The sequence below is a fragment of the Scyliorhinus canicula genome, chromosome 12 (genome assembly GCF_902713615.1).
Source record: "Scyliorhinus canicula chromosome 12, sScyCan1.1, whole genome shotgun sequence".
Lineage (NCBI taxonomy): Eukaryota > Metazoa > Chordata > Chondrichthyes > Carcharhiniformes > Scyliorhinidae > Scyliorhinus > Scyliorhinus canicula.
In genome coordinates, this window is record NC_052157.1 from 122,994,862 (window position 1) to 123,012,837 (window position 17,976).

A 17,976-nucleotide genomic window follows, 5' to 3' on the forward strand; every position below is an offset into this window, starting at 1 on the left:
CTTCCTGTAAATGTTCCACATGTGAAACCTTTATTGGACATTTCTGTTCCATGTTTATTACAGCATTGGCCATTCGCAGTTCCATCTGTATTAAAGTACTGGATTCTCTCGGGTCCATATTTATTATACTACTCCTTTTAGCCCTATATATGCTAGAGCATTGGGTGATCTCAGTTCAATGTATATTACAGAATTGGTGCTTTCAGTTTCATGTACATTACAGCACTGGGTTATTTTAGTTTGCTGTATATTACAGCATTGAATGATCTCAGTTTCATGTATTTTATAGCATTTGGTTGTCCCAGTTCCATGTATATTACAACACTGGGTGCTCTTAGTGTCATGTGTACTGCTGCATTGGGTTTTATATGTATTTCCTGGGAAACAGCTGCAAATATTCCTATTGCCATCTTTAGCATAAACATTTGAACCAACTTCAGCAATATTAACACGCTGAAAGCTACTGAGATTAATTTTCACCGTTGCTGATTGGGTGGTAAACTGGGAAAGCGGTTTGCCTGCTTGTTATAGAATTTACCAATATGCCAGCTGAATGACCAATCAGATAACTGCTTCTTTGTACTCAAACATGTGACATTTAGACTGCAGACTATTGGTCAGTCTTTGAACATTGCTACAAGTCTTTTGCCATCTCTGGTACTGGCTTTGTGGAATTCATCAATCTATTCATAATGTACATGGATGTATAACCCTCCACTTAAAGAGCAACAAGGCGTTAGGAGCAGACGGAGTCCCTAACAAAGCACTAAAGCTTGGCAGAGAAGTGCGAGACGTGACCTCATTATGTATTCCCCTTCAGGGAAGGAAATTTGCCATGTGGCTTGGTCTGGCCTACATGCGACTGCAGACCCACAACAATGTGGTTGACTCTTAACTGCCCTGTGAAATGGCCTAGCAAACCGCTCAGTTCAAGGGAAATGAGAGACGGGCAATAAACGCTGGCCCAGCCAGTGACGCCCACATCCCATGAAAGAATTAAAAAATGCCAGATCTCAGAGACGTCATAATCATGACCATGTTCAAGAAAGGTGACAAGTCTGACTGCAGTGTAACTACAGAAGAATTTCCCTGCTGGAGACCACAGGGAAGGCCATCAAAAGTTTTGGAGGCCTCAAACCAGTCCAAGCCAAGTTGTTAAAAAGAAAACTAGGTTTATTGCAAAGCGATTATATTTACAATGTACATCAGATCCCAGCTGGGCCTGCTGTGTTGGTTCCATACAATGCCAACTTTATATAGATTTCAATCATGAATGTCCTCGAGCGCCCTGCCCCCTGGATCCGTATGCGGCGAGACTCACGGGGAGACTGATTGCTCCAACCCCATAGGTCTCATACAGGTTAGAACAAAAAGAATCCTCCACAATTGCCTACTCTGTGTGGTGGAAGAACAGAGTTCCAGTGTGGATTCCCATATGATCATCACCGTGAAACGATAACAAGAGAAATGCAGGGAACTGCACCAACCCTTCTACATGGCTTTCTTTGACCTCAACAGTTCCTTTGACACTATCAACCCAAAGGGATTAAGATAATCCTCTTCCATTTCAGCTATCCCCAAAGGTTTGTCAACATCCTTCACGTGCTCTGTGATGACCTGAAAGCTGTGATCTTGACCAATGGATCCACTACAGGTCCAATTCACATTTGGACTGAGGTCAAGTAAAGATGTAATAATAATAATTGCTTATTGTCACAAGTACACTTCAATAAAATTACTGTGAAAAGCTCCTAGTTGCCAATTTCCGGCGCCTGTTCAGGGAGGCCGGTATGGTAATTGAACCCGCGCTGCTGCCTTGATCTCTATTACAAGCCAGCTGGTTAGCCCACTGTGCTAAACAAGCCCCTAGATGTGGCATTGCATCACCACTCTTCTCAATCTTCATTGCTGCTGGAGTGCAGCTAAAGTACAGAACAAACGGGAATCTTTTCAAACTCTGCTGCCTGCAGGCAGGATCCAAAGCCTTCCTGTCCTCTGTCATAAAACTACACAATGCAGATGCTGCACACAGTCAGAGGCCTAACTCCAAACCATCATCAACACCTTCAGCAAGGCATGCAAGAGCATGGGCTTTACACTCAACATCCATAAGCCAAAGGTCCTCCACCAACTTGCCCTGCCACGTGGCACTGCCCTCCAGTTATCAAAATCCACGACAAGGCCTTGGACAATGTGGATCACTCTTCATACCTTGGGAACTTACTGTCAAGAAGCGAAGACATCGATGACGAGGCTGAACACCACCCTCAATGTGCCAGTGCAGACTTTGGTCATCCGAGGAAAAGAGGAAGAGAGTGTCTGAAGACCAGAACTTCACACCCGGCATGAGGTTCATGGTCTACTGACCAGTAGTGGTACCTGACCTCCTATATGACTCAGGAATGTGGACTATGTACAGCAGGCACCTCAAAATCCAGGCAAAATACCACCAGCACTGCCTCCGCAAGACCCTGCAAATCCATTGGCAGGATAGACGCACCAATGTCAGTGTTCTCATGCAGGCTAACATCCCCAGCATTGAAACATTGACCACGCTCGATCAGATCCGCTGGGTGAGCCACACTATCCACATGCCTGACACAAGACTCCCAAAACAAGTGCTCTGCTCGGAGCTTCAACAGGGCAAATGGCCCCTGGGAGGGCAGAGGAAACTGTTCAAGGGCAGCCCTCAAAGTTTCCTTGAAATAGTGTAAGATTCCCACCGACACATGGGAACCCCTGGCCCAAGACCACCTGAAGTGGAGGGAAAGCATCCGGGAAGGAGCTGAACACCTGGAGTTTCATTGCCAAGAGCGAGCTGAAGCCAAGCATGGGCAGTGAATGGAACGCATGGCAAACCGGGCTCCAGACCCACCTGCTCCTCCAATCACTGTCTACCCCACTTGTGACAGAGACTGTCAGTCGCACATTGGACTCTTCAGTCAGCTGAAAACTCATTTTTAGTGCGGAAGAAAGTTATCTTCGACTGCGAGGGACTGTCTAAGAAGAAGTCTTGCACTTTAACTATCTATGCGCTATAATCACTTTTGTTTGACAATAATAAATAGCCGAGGAAATAGTTTCAAAACATCCAGGGAATGTTGAAGTTGTCGACCAACTTATCATTTCTTCAGTGTCCTCAACAGCAACATAATTGGTAATCCATTAATGAAATAGTAGGCCCAATGCCTGTGAAAAATCCTCTTTTCTATGGCTCACGATTCACATGTTAAAAACAAAGGTCCGAATTTTTCTCTTTTTTTCGCAATTAAGTGGCACTGCAGCCACAATCAGCATCAGAGGAGCAGATGAAAAGTAAAATGCACATGCTTATTGGAGAAATCCGTCTGCGTGATTTTATTACTATTGCAAGACTATAGAGAACAATAAAATTCGCTGTCAATGAGCCTTTTGAGAGATCTCAAGGCTTTGGCCACTAGCTTGTGCCACCCCCCCCCCCCCCCCCCCACCACTGCATCCTCTGCCCTGAATGTTCCCCCTCTCCTTCCCCGCACCCCTCCCCTAAAGAGCAGGCACAGTAATGTGCTGCTCAAAAAACTCCAAGTGCTTCATAAAAATAGGGGATAATTGTACCTTTAAGTAGCTCCCAGCTGATCCCACAATAATGTCCAGGAAGCAGATATTGACTTCGAGGTCAATAACAAGGTCACCAACTTGGAAATGTTTCAACCTCAGAGCTTTTTCCTCTGATTGAAATCCCTGTTTCCCTACTTGCAAACTGGATTCTTCCACCTGTCCTCTGTATTGAAAAAGTCCAAATGTTCCTCAGCGATTATTTACTTGAATGAATCCCCACAGAAATAATACATATTTATCATTAGGTTACGAGTTATTTATGCTTCCCCCTGACATTTCCAGTTTGCCCATCAGGAATCCTTTCACACATGCTCCAAAGTGGAAATTCCAATCAGATGTTTAAGGGAGCACACCGATAAATTAGACCACAATTTGATTGAATGTAGTGAACATTTGTGAAAGAACGCTTTTTATTTTTGCATCAGTTCAGCTTCCAAGGGTTGAGTAAGTTAACTCAGGAGAGCAGTCTTTGTTCTTCCCTTTTCTTTGTACTGTTCTATGGTCGGAGACTAAAGCAAAACAAGTTAGTTTTAAAAAATGTATTTTTTTAACTCACAATGCCGAAAAACACATAGATATTCAACGTGACTCGTGTTGAATAAGGGGCTCCGCTCGGCAGAACTTCCCGTTGTAGCGAGAGATCTGAGGCCCACAAAAAAAATCTGTGACCTCCCCCCAGCCCAAACACAACGTGGGAGGGTCCCCTACAACCCCCAACATGGGCAACCCCAGCCGAATCACACACACGCAAAAAATGCCAGCTTGGCAGTGCCACATGGCCACCTCAGGAATACCAGGCTGGTACTCAGGTGGCACTGCCATGCTACCATTGCCAGGGTCCCCAGAGGGCACCAACAGTGCTAGGTCACCACTCTGCCCAAAGGGCATGCAGCTGGGGGCCTCCAATTCCCTTGGAGACCCTCACAAGTGCCAGTACCAAACGGCACTCGCCTGAGGTCCCCGTGCCAAAGGGATTGAATTTCAAAGCCTCAGGTATCTTGGGTATTTGGACATTAGAGAAAGGCTTCCTGCTTCGTTCTAATATGCAGATTTGCCAAAAGGTGATCCTGCCCATTGTGGGCAGGATTCCCCTAGCAATGTCTCGCGAGATTCAACGGTCGATCCCAGGAGCGGGGTCCCTCGGCTTACGTCGGTTACGCTGCGCCACGGCAAGCTGCTTTTCCAGTGCAGCATGGCCTTTAGATCGCGGCCATTATTGTTTTGAAAGACAAACTCCGAGTAATTTTCAGTTTATCCCTCCATGGAATGTCGGCATCGTCGGCAAGGATGAGGGTGTTTCTACTCTAGCATAATATACTGTGCATTTTGGAATCATAGAATGATTACAGTGCAGATGGAGACCAGTCAGACCACTGTATAGCGCTGCACCTCTCAAGCCTCTCTCCTGCATTTTCTTGGTAGCACTACACCCTTTTTCTCTTTTCAGATAATGATCCAGTTCCCTTTTAAAAGTCTCAATTGATTCGACCTCCACTGGGGTCTTAGGCCAAGCATTTCAAATCCCAACAGTTCACTGAGTGAGAAGATTTTTTCTCATGTCATTATTGCTTATTTAGCGATACCGTAAATCATTGCCCTCTCTTGTTCTTGATCTTTCTACCAACGGGAACAGTTTGTCACCCTTTACACTGTCCAGGCTCTTCACTCTTAAACTTCTTTTCTCCAAGGAGAACAGTCCCAACATCTTCAATCTTTCAACGTCACTGAAATTCCTCATCCTTGGAAATGTTCTTATGAATCTTCTCTGTACCCTCTCTAATGCATTCGCATTCTCCCTAAAGTTTGGTGCCCACAACTGAATGCAATACCCCATCTGAGGCCAAACCAAGTTTGCTTTTTAATCTTGCTTTTGTTAATTTTATTTTGCAACAAACTGACAATAAACATTTTGACAGTGTTAACTCTCCATCAGCAGGGCAGCACGGTGGCCTAGTGGTTAGCACAACCGCCTCACGGCGCTGAGGTCCCAGGTTCGATCCCGGCTCTGGGTCACTGTCTGTGTGGAGTTTGCACATTCTCCCCGGGTCTGCGTGGGTTTCGCCCCCACAACCCAAAAAAAAAATGTGCAGAGTAGGTGGATTGGCCACGCTAAATTGCCCCTTAATTGGAAAAAATAATTGGGTAATCTAAATTTATTTTAAAAAATTCCATCAGCTGGGAGAGTGCTTGTTGATATCCTACACTCAGAGCACACCTTAATAGTAAAAGTATTTATTATTGAACCTGCAACTTCCAATCCCAGATTAATTTTCACAAGGTCATTTTGGTCCATAGGAAATTGTATTATTCAGGTAGAATCAGACTAACTATCGGCTGTAAGGAAGAAGCAATAGAATAAGCTTTAATTCCAACAAACTCTTGCAGTCTACTCCATACAGCACCAGACACCCAGCATTCAATCACACACAACAGAGTTCTCAACTTATACCTGAGCCATTTAAATTTGAAACGTTCACACAGGGTTCGATACACTCCAGAAATGCACAACAGTTCCATTTTGTGTACTGTCAAGTTAAAGAGTAACCGAGCAGCATACTCCACCGAAGACCAACTGATCAAGTGCTAACATTCGCTCAGTTAACTGTATCAGACTCATTGCATTCTTTTTTTGACAAAGTATGAAGAGTTCAGCTGATACATATATCTTCCTGATAGACATTTTAACACACTTTGATTGTGATTACTTTTTGTTTCAGTTGCTATTCGTGTCATGATATGCAGCTGTCATCTATAGTTAGAGCTCTGAGCAGCCTTTAATTGCAGAAATGAATGGTCCTTTAAAGGTGGTGGCACTGAGTGATTAATTCCACTCAGAGCCTGGCATTGTACAAACCCATATAACTCACTGTGTGAAGTGACAAGCCAGAAAAGAACCATGTTATGCAAAATATGGGAGGGGCTACGCTATTTAAAAGCCTGAGATTCTGAAACATATTCAGAGAGATTCTGAAAGCCTGAGGTGAGTGACAGTCTGCCTCCCGTTCTGGGGGCTGTGTAGGTCACCCGCTGACAACCTGCAGGCCCCTGTTATATTGACAATAGAATTAGGGCTATAGCTGGGATAATGACATGTAAATAAGAATTCTGAAAGGACAGATGTAATATCAGGATTGGGATAAGATGGGGGAGAACTTTGATAGGAATCTTAAAACGAGGAGCTTCATTTTCAGACCTAAGATTTGTTTCATGATTTTGAATAACGATCATTTTAATAGAAAGCTGCAGGGTTCTCAAAGTTTGGTCCTTTTGTTACTTGTTTATTTTCACTTTAAAAGTATGTGTGAGTTTTTGTTATTTCTGAATCACACTCGGAACTATCAGCCCTGATGCATGTACTGAATGCGTTCCTTTCAGAATGGTGCCCGTGTGGTTGCTGTGCCTCGCTGGGCTCTTCGTCACTCAGACTTATGGGATTCCTACAGGTAAGAGACTGAACATGATTCCCCAGATCTACCTCGTCTTACATTCTAACAGAGCAGGAGAAACTGTACTTGACTTCCCACATCAGCAATTGTTTGAAATGAAGTGACCAATGGAGTTTGGACAGCAACAAGGGACGGCAGGGATTAGAGAGCACTAAGACAGTCCAAAATGAGAGTCAGAGATTAGAGCCACACTGAGAGACTGTAGGACTACAACCATAGTTTATAATAATAATAATCGTTATTATTGTCACAACTAGGCTTACATTGACATTGCAATCAAGTTACTGTGAAAATTCTCTTGTTGCCATACTCCGGCACCTGTTCGGGTACACTGAGGGAGAATTCAGAACGTCCAATTCACCAAACAAGCATGCCTTTGGGACTTGTGGGAGGAAACCGGAACACCCAGACGAACCCCACTCAGACACGGGGAGAACATGCAGACTTTGCACAGACAGTGACCCAAGCAGGGAATCGAATCTGGGATCCTGGACTGTGAAGCAACAGTGCTAACCACTGTGCTACCGCGTCAGCAAGTCTGAGTTGAATGAGGGCTTAGTGTTGACTGAGAGTAGTTTTCTTACTTGGCTTGTGCCTGTATCTGGGAAACTGTTTTTGGGCTTCGAGCATGGCACTTGCGTCTTTGTGGAATCTTGAAGAAAGTTTATTTCAGAGTGTTGAAGCCTAGGCAGAGTGGAGCCACATTATGGTGTTGTTTTATTTGGTCTTTGCCTCTAATAAACTACAGGTACTCTTCTCTCAGGTCCCTGCGTTCAGTGAAGTAAATATAATCCAAATTGAGTCATGCCTTTGAAACATTCATGAGCCCACTCCTTCATAGATCCAGTCAATTAAATTCTACACTCAGGTCTAATTTTCCTGAAGAACCAGTAAATTGATGGCAACAATAATAAAACAGTGTCATGGGTGGCACGGTGGTGAAGTGGTTAGCACTGTTGCCTCACAGCACTGAGGAGGAGTTTGCATATTCTCCCTGTGTGTGCGTGGGTCTCACCCCCACAACCCAAAGACATGCAGGCTAGGTGGATTGGCTATGCCAAATTGCCTCTTAATTGGAAAAAAAAGAATGAGGTACTCTAATTTTATCAAAGAAAAGAAAACAAAACAGTGTCATTAATATATATTGTGTCTGTGTTGTATTTTTAGGTTCTGGAATTGCTGAGGCAGATATTGCTGCACAGGAACCCATTGGTCTAGTGGGAAGAACATATGAGACTGGGTACGTATTCCCCTGGTATTCCTGCTTTCACACTGGGCTGTCAGTAAATAGTGACATCCACAGTAACAGTGTTAGATTCAGGGTGGGACTGCACTGTGCAAAATTGGATCCATGGAGAGAAAGAACCCTTCAGAATGCTGAAATGACTTGAAAGCAGATGATTGGTTTGTTGGCAGCATCACACTGGAGGTGGCAGAAGTGGCAGAGGCATTGTTCTTAGCGGACGGAGGAAGAGATGTCAGGATTGCTGGTTGGGGAAATTGCATCATCAGAACAGATGCTACAGAGTCAAAGAAACTGGGAGAATGAAATGGAGTGGAGTCCTTACACAAAGCAATGGATGGAATTTAATGGCCCCTGTGGGCACGTTTGGAGGTTGTTGGGATGGGGGGGGGCGGGGGGGGGGGGGGGGGCGGGTGCGATTGAAACAGCTGGAGGGTATCTGATGAAATATTCATGTGGAAGGCCTTTCCACCCAAATGCCCTTAACCTGCCCACAGGGGCCATTAAATTCCATCCATTGCTTTGTGGGAGAAGGGTGGAAATTGGAAGCAAAGTTGATGAAATTCTGCAGGTCAGGGTAAGAAACAGGAAATGGCATTGATAGAGTCATCAATCTACTGAAAAAAGAGGTGAGATAGAACCTGAATAGGACCGAAACACAGAATATTCCCGAAATCGCACAAAAGGGCAAGCGTAGCCTGGACCAGTGCAGCTCCAGAATAATACCTTTTAATTGGAGGGGGTAAGTGTCGTCAAAGGAGAGGTTGTTAAATCTGGAACACGTTTACACAGGTAATGGATTGGTACTGGTCAGATCTCCATTCAAGGAAGTAACAGAGAGCCCTCAGGCCACCCTGGGTGAGGTTGGCGGTATAGAAAGACTGGGCATCCATGTGAGAAGGACAGTAAACCAGCCACGGGTGTAGGTGAAAAGAAACTGGACGTGCCGATAAAGAGCAGATTTGATGGTTTTAGTTGGAACAATACTGATAATTTTCATTAAAAAGATTTATGACAACATCTACAGATTAGAGAAAGGTTTTAAATGGGAATGTTAATGTGCTATAGAAAGATGGGCTTTGTTGGAAGATTTACAGTACTAAAATGTACTTCCATAGGTTAGAGTCAAACAGTAATTTAAGACTCAGAAGGTGGCTATTTGGCCCAATAAGTGTATGCCAGTTGGTAAATGATGAATTCTGTTAAGGTAGCGCATGTATTAGAAAGCTGGCTTCAGCAGAAAGTTTCAAGTGCTCGAGGGATGGGCTTCAATAGGTGAACGTTTTTTTTTATGCGCTGGCTATTTTTATGTTGTTTAACGATAATTTTGCTTCATTTTGGAAAATATATGCTGTTAAGTTTCTAATTTTTAGTTTGGAATAGTCTTGCATGACCAAATATCTTGCACTACGGAGGTCCATTTGTTTGGTCACTTCATCTACTTCCTTCTTTATTTTACCAGCTCCTTGGGCGGTTTACCGGACATAGATGACGGGAAATCATTTTGTGAGTTAAAAACTACTTTCGCCACACTCAAAGAAATCGTGAGGGGAAAGAGGGTACAATGTAGAATGGCAAGCCTCAGACGATTACTTATTAATCACCACTGAGATGGAAATAACATTCATAAAACACCTACAACTCTGAAATCTAAATATCTGGCTCTAACTCTCGACCCAACTGTATACAAAGCATGGTGGAACTGGTAGGATTGAAAAAAGCAGGAGTGTGTTTTACATACAAGAGATTGACAGTTTGATTGTACTGCACTCAGGGAAACATGTCTCCAGAGTTCTGAACACAAACTTAGGTATTCGTCAACTATGTAACAGGGTCAAGAGCAAACAATATAAACTGAGGACCAATGTTTTACTAACTTAAACAGCTTTAAAGATTCTAAAATTTATTTATTTACTAATCTTAACTATTTTATATGAAACCTGTTGGGACCAGCTCATCTTCAAAGGACAAAAAAAATGTTTGCATGCTGGTTGATCTGGCGACAGACTAGAATCATAGAATCCCTCCAGTGCAGAAGGAGACCATTCAGCCCATTGAGTCTGCGAAAGAGCACCATACCTAGGGTAGGCTCACTCCCCTGCCCTATCCCTGCAACAGCTTGAACGTCTTTGGACTGTGGGAGGAAACCAGAGCACCCAGAGAGAATGCGCAAACACGACACAGACAGTTACCCAAGGCCGGAATTGAACCCGCTGTGAAGCATCAGTGCTAACCACAGTGCTACCATGCTGCCCCAGCAACCTGTTTTGGGAATTACTAGCTATGGAAACAGGCCTTAATGCACCACTAGCTGCAGGAAGAAAATCTGAATGGAACACAAGTTGATGAAAGCCTCAGAGAAAAGCGAACGCTTCCAAAACACAGAATCTGTTTAATATTAAAGTAACTGGAGTTAATGAAAGATAAATAATCACAATCACACAAGATATAAAGTTTAATATTCATTGTATGAATATTTGATTCCCTGTTGCTCATTGTATTTTTGATCCCAGATGGTCTGTGTGGCAAAGTTCCTTCAGTCTTACATGGATCCTGTAAGGTATATCAGCGGAAGGCCATTTTCACTTGTGAAGCAGGATTTGAACTTCTGGGATCAAATACAGTTAACTGTTCCCCAAAAGGTTATTGGAGCTCTACGCCAGCATGTTTACGTAAGTACTTTAATGTTCTCGCTGATGTTTAACATTCTTATTGAATAGAGGGTATTGTTACTTACACGGTATTTTTATAACAGCAACAGTAGGAGCCATAGAAAACGCCTGTATTAAACAGGTGATTTTGTGTTCGTGTTTTTCTCCATATGGAGGATAGAAATTTCTGGGATGAAAGATTGAAGTTGAGATAAATTGCATTTGTAACCTAATATGTCGGAATGGATATCCACCCCATCCCAACTCCCCAGCGAGAACATAAATAAGAACGCTGATTGGCAATGGAGGTAAAGGATGTTTTTTATGCAAGTAGTTTGCAAGCTGCTCTTTTGTGTACAAGCCAATGCTGCTGCTTCATATCCTTTAATTTCCCCCCTCTTTTAAATCAGCCACCTAATGCCCTTCTGACAGACTTATTGGACACTTCTTCAGCACATTTTGATTCCCACCTACTAAGCACTGCATAAAATATTTTTTACCCTTCAATCCTTTTAATCCATTATCAACTCTAGTGAATGAGTACCCTCTCTTCCTAACTAGTAGAAAAAATATACACTATCTATCTTATCATAACCCTTCCTAAGATATATCTCCGGATATCTCTTAATCTTCCTCGTCTTCACGACTTAACCATCGCCTTTTTCAACTGCTGTGGCTCTGCTACAGTTGAAAATTGGTGAGTGCCAAAAATAAAGTGGGAAAGAATTCCTTTACCTCACAAAGTTTTCACACATTTTCTTGCCCAGTCACTACGGTTTAAGCCATTCCCTTCCCTTCGTATTAGGTGGAATATAGGTTGGTCATTATACTCTTGCTTGTGTTACATCCTAATTCTAAAAACATCTGTTTGCTTCCCCTTTCGTGAAGAAGTCAGTCAAAAGCATTAGGAAACCTGGGTGCACATGTGGCAGATCAGCACAGCTGCAGCATCTAGACGTTCGCCACCCAAATTCCTTAAAAGGGTTCATGGGCAAGTGAAATTGTCTCTGATAGTACAACATAGTAAAGTCTTTACTTTAAAATCTTCCTCTCTCTATTTTGTAGAACTCATAATAATACCCAACATCAAAGAATCAGTGCTCTGAACACATTGCCATGATTGCTAACAAGATAATTTTCTTTAACAGACACACCAAATGGATATTTAGGTTTTGAGCACATCACCTACCTAGGTATCGTTTACTTCGGGAGCACTGCAGTGTCAGAAGATTTGTTAATTAGAGAATCTATTCATTTCAGATGGATAACAAACTAACAACGCAAAATTAAAAAATACCAGTTTGATGGCCTGATAAGCAGCCATCTAAAATTTCCAGAACAAATGAATAAATTAATCTAATTTGCCTACTTAGTTCAAACATTATTTATTGATCACCCAGACTACATTTCTTGGTTTTCCACCTTCGCCTTTGTTTCGGGCTGGATTTTCTGGTCACCCAGGTGCGCGTTTCACAGCAGTGCACCATTTACTGATGAGAGGACTCTGTCTCCCCACTGATTGTCAATGGTATTTCCCATTGAAGCCAACCCACACCACTGGGAAATCCATGTGTGGGGGAGCAGTGCCACTGGGAAAACAGACTCCCAAAGGCTGGAGAATTCAGGCCCTAGTTTTTGATGGATCTTCTGCAGGCAGGTACACAAAAGTGCTACTCAGGTACTTTTGAAATGAAATGAAAATGAAAATCGCTTATTGTCACAAATAGGCTTCAAATGAAATTACTGTGAAAAACCCCTAGTCGCCACATTCCGCGCCTGTTCGGGGAGGCTGGTACGGGTATTGAACCATGCTGCTGGCCTGCCTTGGTCTGCTTTAAAACCCAGCTATTTAGCCCAGTGTGCTAAACCAGCCCCTTGTATTTTGGAAAATGCCCTTGGAAACCAGCCCCTGGAAAATGCGGGTGGGATTCTCCCAACGGGAGACTAAGTCCCGACGCCATCGAGTTTCACTCCGGCGACGGAGGCCGCTCCTCGCCCCCTATTTTCCCAGCCCCGGGGGCCTAGGAGCGGCGCCGTGTAATTTACCCGCACCAGGCCTAGGTGCCACGTGAAAGCGGCGCCGCGGAAACTATGCGGCCGCGCCATGTAAATGATGTCACCCGCGCATGCGCAGGTGCCAACCCGCACATGCGTGGTTGCCGTCCTCCCCGGGGGCTCCCCGCAAGACATGGAGGATTGATCTTGCGGGGCAGCGGAGGAAAAGAGTGCGCCCTTTATAGACGCCGGCCCACCGATCGGTGGGCACCGATCGTGGGCCAGACCCCTACTGAGTGCCCCCCGATGCTCCATTCTCCCTCCCCACCCACAGGCCGCACACGCAGCGTTTGTGTGCTGTTCACGCTGGCAGCGACCAGGTGTGGTTGGCGCCGGCGTGAATCTGTCGGATTGGGCAGGCCGCTCGGCCCATCTGGGCCGGAGAATCACCGCTCACCTGCTACAAATGGCGAGCGGCGATTCTCCGAGCGGCCTGTCGTGAAACGCGCCACACCGTTTTGTGGTGGGGGGGTGGGGGGGGGGGGGGGGGTGGGAGAGTTGTGTGTGGGTATTGTGGTGGCGTTGTGGAATCGCCCGGCACCCCCACAATTCCCCCACCCAGCGTGGGGGTCGGAGAATTGCGCCCGCATTTTCCAGAAGCAGGTCCTATTGAGGTTGATTTAGAACCAAGCCCGTTTAGGGAGCAGGCATAATTTGATGCTGATGGGAAAAACATAGCCCCAATCATGTTTCCCCTATTGCCCTAAGTTTTAATGCTGGATGTTGAGGGCCACGTATTAATCATTACTTAGTGTGAAGCTTTCGATGATGGTTAAAAGAGAGCTAAGGCCATCAGAATAACAGTTGAAACATCCTGGACAAAACAGAAAAGATTTTTCATTGTTAAAAAGAAAAGTTAGCTATTTTCAGGTCCATTTGATCCCCCTCCCCACTTGCCAGACATTGCTATGCACCCCCCCCCCCCCCCCCCACCCCCACCCCCACCTCCCCTGCTGCTTTGGCAGGTGCCCGGGCAAGTTTGTTCTCCAATATGATGCAGAGAGGTGGAGAGTACAATCCATGTTTCATAGGATTCCAATGCTGGACATGCAATTGAGATCAGAAGAGAGTGGAGACCACAAGCAGATCAACCATGATCTTCAAATGGTGAAGCCAGATGAGCAGAAGATTGGGCTTATATCTGCTGGGTTAATAAAAATGCTACTTTTTGGATCCTTAGTCTTATACCAGGTATAAGCCCAGTCTTCTGCTCGTCTGGCTTCACCATTCGAAGATCACGGTTGATCTGCTTGTGGTCTTCACTCCACATTTCTATCTTCCCCCCATAATTGTTGATTCCTTTATCTTTCAGAAATCAATCAAACTCATCCTTGAGTAAATTTAATGACCCAGTCTCTACTGCTTTCTGGAGAAGAGAATTCCAGAGACTAATTACCTCAGAGGGAAAAAAATTCCCCTCATTCTACCTTAAAAACGAGACCACTAATTCGTAAACTATGTCCCCCAGTTCTTGTCTCCATAACAAGAGGAAACATCCTCCCGGGGTCCATCCTATTGTTATGGATATAGGACAGTGGTAAATTGAAACCCCTAATACCTCTTTCCCTCTGTCCATACTCAAAGTTATTTATGCAGGTTAGGTGCATGGGGTGTGCTAAATTGCCTTTTTAGTACCCATAACTGTGCAAGTTAGGTAGGGTTACAGGGACATGGCAGGGGAGTGGGTATATGTAGGATGTTCTTTCAGAGGATAGTACAGATTTGATGGGCCAAGTGGCCTCCTTCTACACTGTAGGAATTCTATGGTTCTATTTGTAACTAAACAACCTGAATTTATTTTTTAGCAAGACCAAAATTCTATCCAGGCCCAAAAGGGGAAGACGGTGATATTGGGCCAATGGGGCCAAAAGGTGAACCAGGGGATCCTGGGCTTCCTGGAGAAAGAGGACGTCCTGGTCGGCGTGGAAAGCATGGACAGGCAGGTCCTAGAGGTGCTCCTGGGAGTCAAGGATCGAGAGGGATAGTAGGTTTCCCTGGAGTTCCAGGATTCCCCGGTTCAAATGGAAGGAATGGAATGAACGGGGCAAAAGGAATTGATGGTGACACTGGGGCACCTGGAGCACCTGGTCCTCAAGGTCCTCCAGGGGAACAAGGAATGACTGGTGAACCGGGTGATCAAGGACAACAAGGGTCTCCAGGTGTCATGCGACCACAGCGAAGATCTGCGTTTCATGTCAAATTAGGCTCTGGCAGTGTAACGTCTGGACAACCACTTGCCTTCCAAGAAATAATATATAATGAAGATGGCGATTATAATGTTGCCACAAGCAGGTTCCATTGCCGTATTAGTGGGGTGTATGCCTTTTATGCTTACTTTGAAGTCAATAGAAGAAGTGCACTAATGGCAATCTTGGTAAATGGTCGGACTGTTTATCACAATTACCAATCATTTTCTTCATATTCTGAAATATCAACTGTGGCTACAATTGTGAGTTTAAAAGTAGGTGATAAAGTTTGGGTACAACCTGAAGATTCAGAAAATGGCATTTGTAACAACACTCATTTCATGGGATATCTGATTTACCAATCTAAATATAAAAAGCATTATTCGAAGACATAAATTCATAATTCATGTGTATCTAATTCTAATACTGATCATTACTATCACACCTTTTTACCATTCCACAACCTCATATCTGTTAAGTTTTCACCAAACACCCATTAAGTCACCTCCTCAAAAATCAGAATGCTCTTAATTTGGTTTTATATGTGTAAAAGGTTGGGGGGAAAATGATTTATTTGAGGACTAAATGATCATTATCTTTTGTGTGCACTTAAAGAAAACCTAAGCTTCATGATCTCAGGTTGAGAGCTGAAAAGATCAATCTCCTTTTGGCCCTTGTGCTCAATCAGGTGTGAAAGATCACCCCTCAAACTCTGGGTTCAGACGAGCAATTTGAACTATAGATGAGAAATAAGTTTAGGTAGTGCATTCAGACAGGTCGGTCATCAAAATAACCTCATAATCAAACAAATAAATTCGACTCTTTTCAAAACGTCACTATTGAATTATTTCATTCAGGCGATCTTAATTTGAATGAATGCAATTGGGAACATAGGACTTAGGAACAGGAGGAGGCCTAGCGGCCAATTAAACCTGCTCTACCATTCCATAAGATCATGGCTGATGTGGTTGCGTCCCAACTCCACTTTGCCCCATAACCCTTGACTTCCTTATATATTAAAAATCTAACTCTACCTTGAATAAATTCAATGACCCAAAAACAGTAATATGCAGTTTAGACACCTTTCAATGATTATGGGATTTAGATGTGTCCCATCATGTTTTTAAGAATGTCAGCAGCAGATCACTTGTGATGAACTGAGACAGCAACATTGATAATGACAGTGAAGGTTGTCATTGCATCTGCCTTAACAGACACTTCACATCCACAGACCATCATTCATGCCACACCAGCAACATTGAAAGAGGTGATACTTCTCAACCATTGAGAACTCTGCTTTGAGTGTACGTATAATCCATAAACTAATGAATGTACAAAGTCTACTGTTATAACATGACAAATGCCACATCAACATGTTAACAGAATTTATAATTCAGATCAATGGCTTCATTACCTGGCCCCCAGTATCGACAGCTCACTGCTCTGTCTTGCTGGCAACACATGTGAAAAAGTTAAAATACAAAGGGAGATTACTCTTCTTTGTATTAATTTATGTCTGGATTTGTCTGGCTGAGACTTGTCACTCACAATTTTGATTGGGGCCCATATTTAATATGGATAATAACTGACCAATAATTGGTAACTTACAACATGTGTCTGTAATTCACTGTGTCAATGCTATGAATGACCTACTGTAGCACAATCTGGATCAGCAGTGTAATATAAGGCCAGTAAATTACGTGGTCTGAAATCAGATTCTTTCAATGTTCTTTCTGAATGTTCTCCTCTGTGATACGATGATTCTATCGATACATTCAAAGATACACAATAAAGTCAATCCTGCTTTCACATGCATGGTGGTTTCAAATGGAATTTACATGTTTGGTACTGTTGCACTATCCAATATTCTCTCCATACATCACTTCCATTAGTAGTCTTACTTCTAATTGCTCCATTGACAGTAAACACAATTAAATAGCATAACCCGGAGGTACAACAATCTCATTACCTGTAATGGGAACTGGATATTTGTGTATTTTGAATGCAGGCTCCCTTAACCTTTTCAAAAAAAGGGACCAGAAACTTTTGCTGAGGTAGGTCCTAATATGGATCAGTGAGTCACTTCATTTTACAGCAAGTGAACATATAGACCAACATATGATCAGATTCACTTAACACAGTTAGTTCAAGTTGTCATTATCTAATAATATAAACTGTAAACATGTCAAACTTGCCCACAAAAGTGACATGACATACTTTCCTACAATAATCACCGAATCGCAGAATCACAGAATTTACAGTGCAGAAGGAGGCCATTCTGCCCATCGAGCCTGTACCGGCCCTTGGAAAGAGAACCCCATCCAAGCCCACGCCTCCACTCTATCCCCATAACCCAGTAACCTCACCCAATCTCTTTGGACACTAAGGGGAAATTTAGCATGGCCAATCCATCTAACCCGCACATCTTTAGACTGTGGGAGGAAGCCCACTGCACCTGGAGGAAACCCGCGCAGACACAGGGAGAAAGTGCAGACTCCACCCAGACAGTGACCCAAGCTGGGAATCGAATCTGGGACCTGGAGCTGTGAAGCAACTGTATAATAATAACTCTATGATAACTCTGAATAATGTAAAAATGGTCCAAAGCTCTTGAAACATGGCTGATATGAACAGGGTTTTGAGGCTGAACTTATATTGCAACAACAAGTCTTGGACTACCATCTGTTAAATGTCATGTACGAATGGCTGATGGAAGTTTTCAAACTAATTCAATGTGATCCACGTCACCATATGATCAAACATGGAGTAACACTTTTCTTTAATGCATGAAATGAAAT

The 17,976-nt window shown here is 43.6% G+C and overlaps 1 protein-coding gene across 1 annotated transcript in view; it reads left to right on the top strand.

Moving 5' to 3' along the window:
- LOC119974326 (complement C1q tumor necrosis factor-related protein 2-like) overlaps positions 1–15,573 on the top strand; it is a 31,862-nt gene extending 16,289 nt beyond the window's left edge. The window contains exons 2-6 of the mRNA XM_038813097.1: positions 6,973–7,040; positions 8,211–8,283; positions 9,749–9,792; positions 10,800–10,958; positions 14,798–15,573. Of these exons, the coding sequence (XP_038669025.1) occupies positions 6,974–7,040; positions 8,211–8,283; positions 9,749–9,792; positions 10,800–10,958; positions 14,798–15,573 (1,119 nt within the window). The 5' untranslated portion in view covers position 6,973. The remainder of the gene's footprint in view (positions 1–6,972; positions 7,041–8,210; positions 8,284–9,748; positions 9,793–10,799; positions 10,959–14,797) is intronic.
- The last annotated feature ends 2,403 nt before the right edge of the window (positions 15,574–17,976 follow it).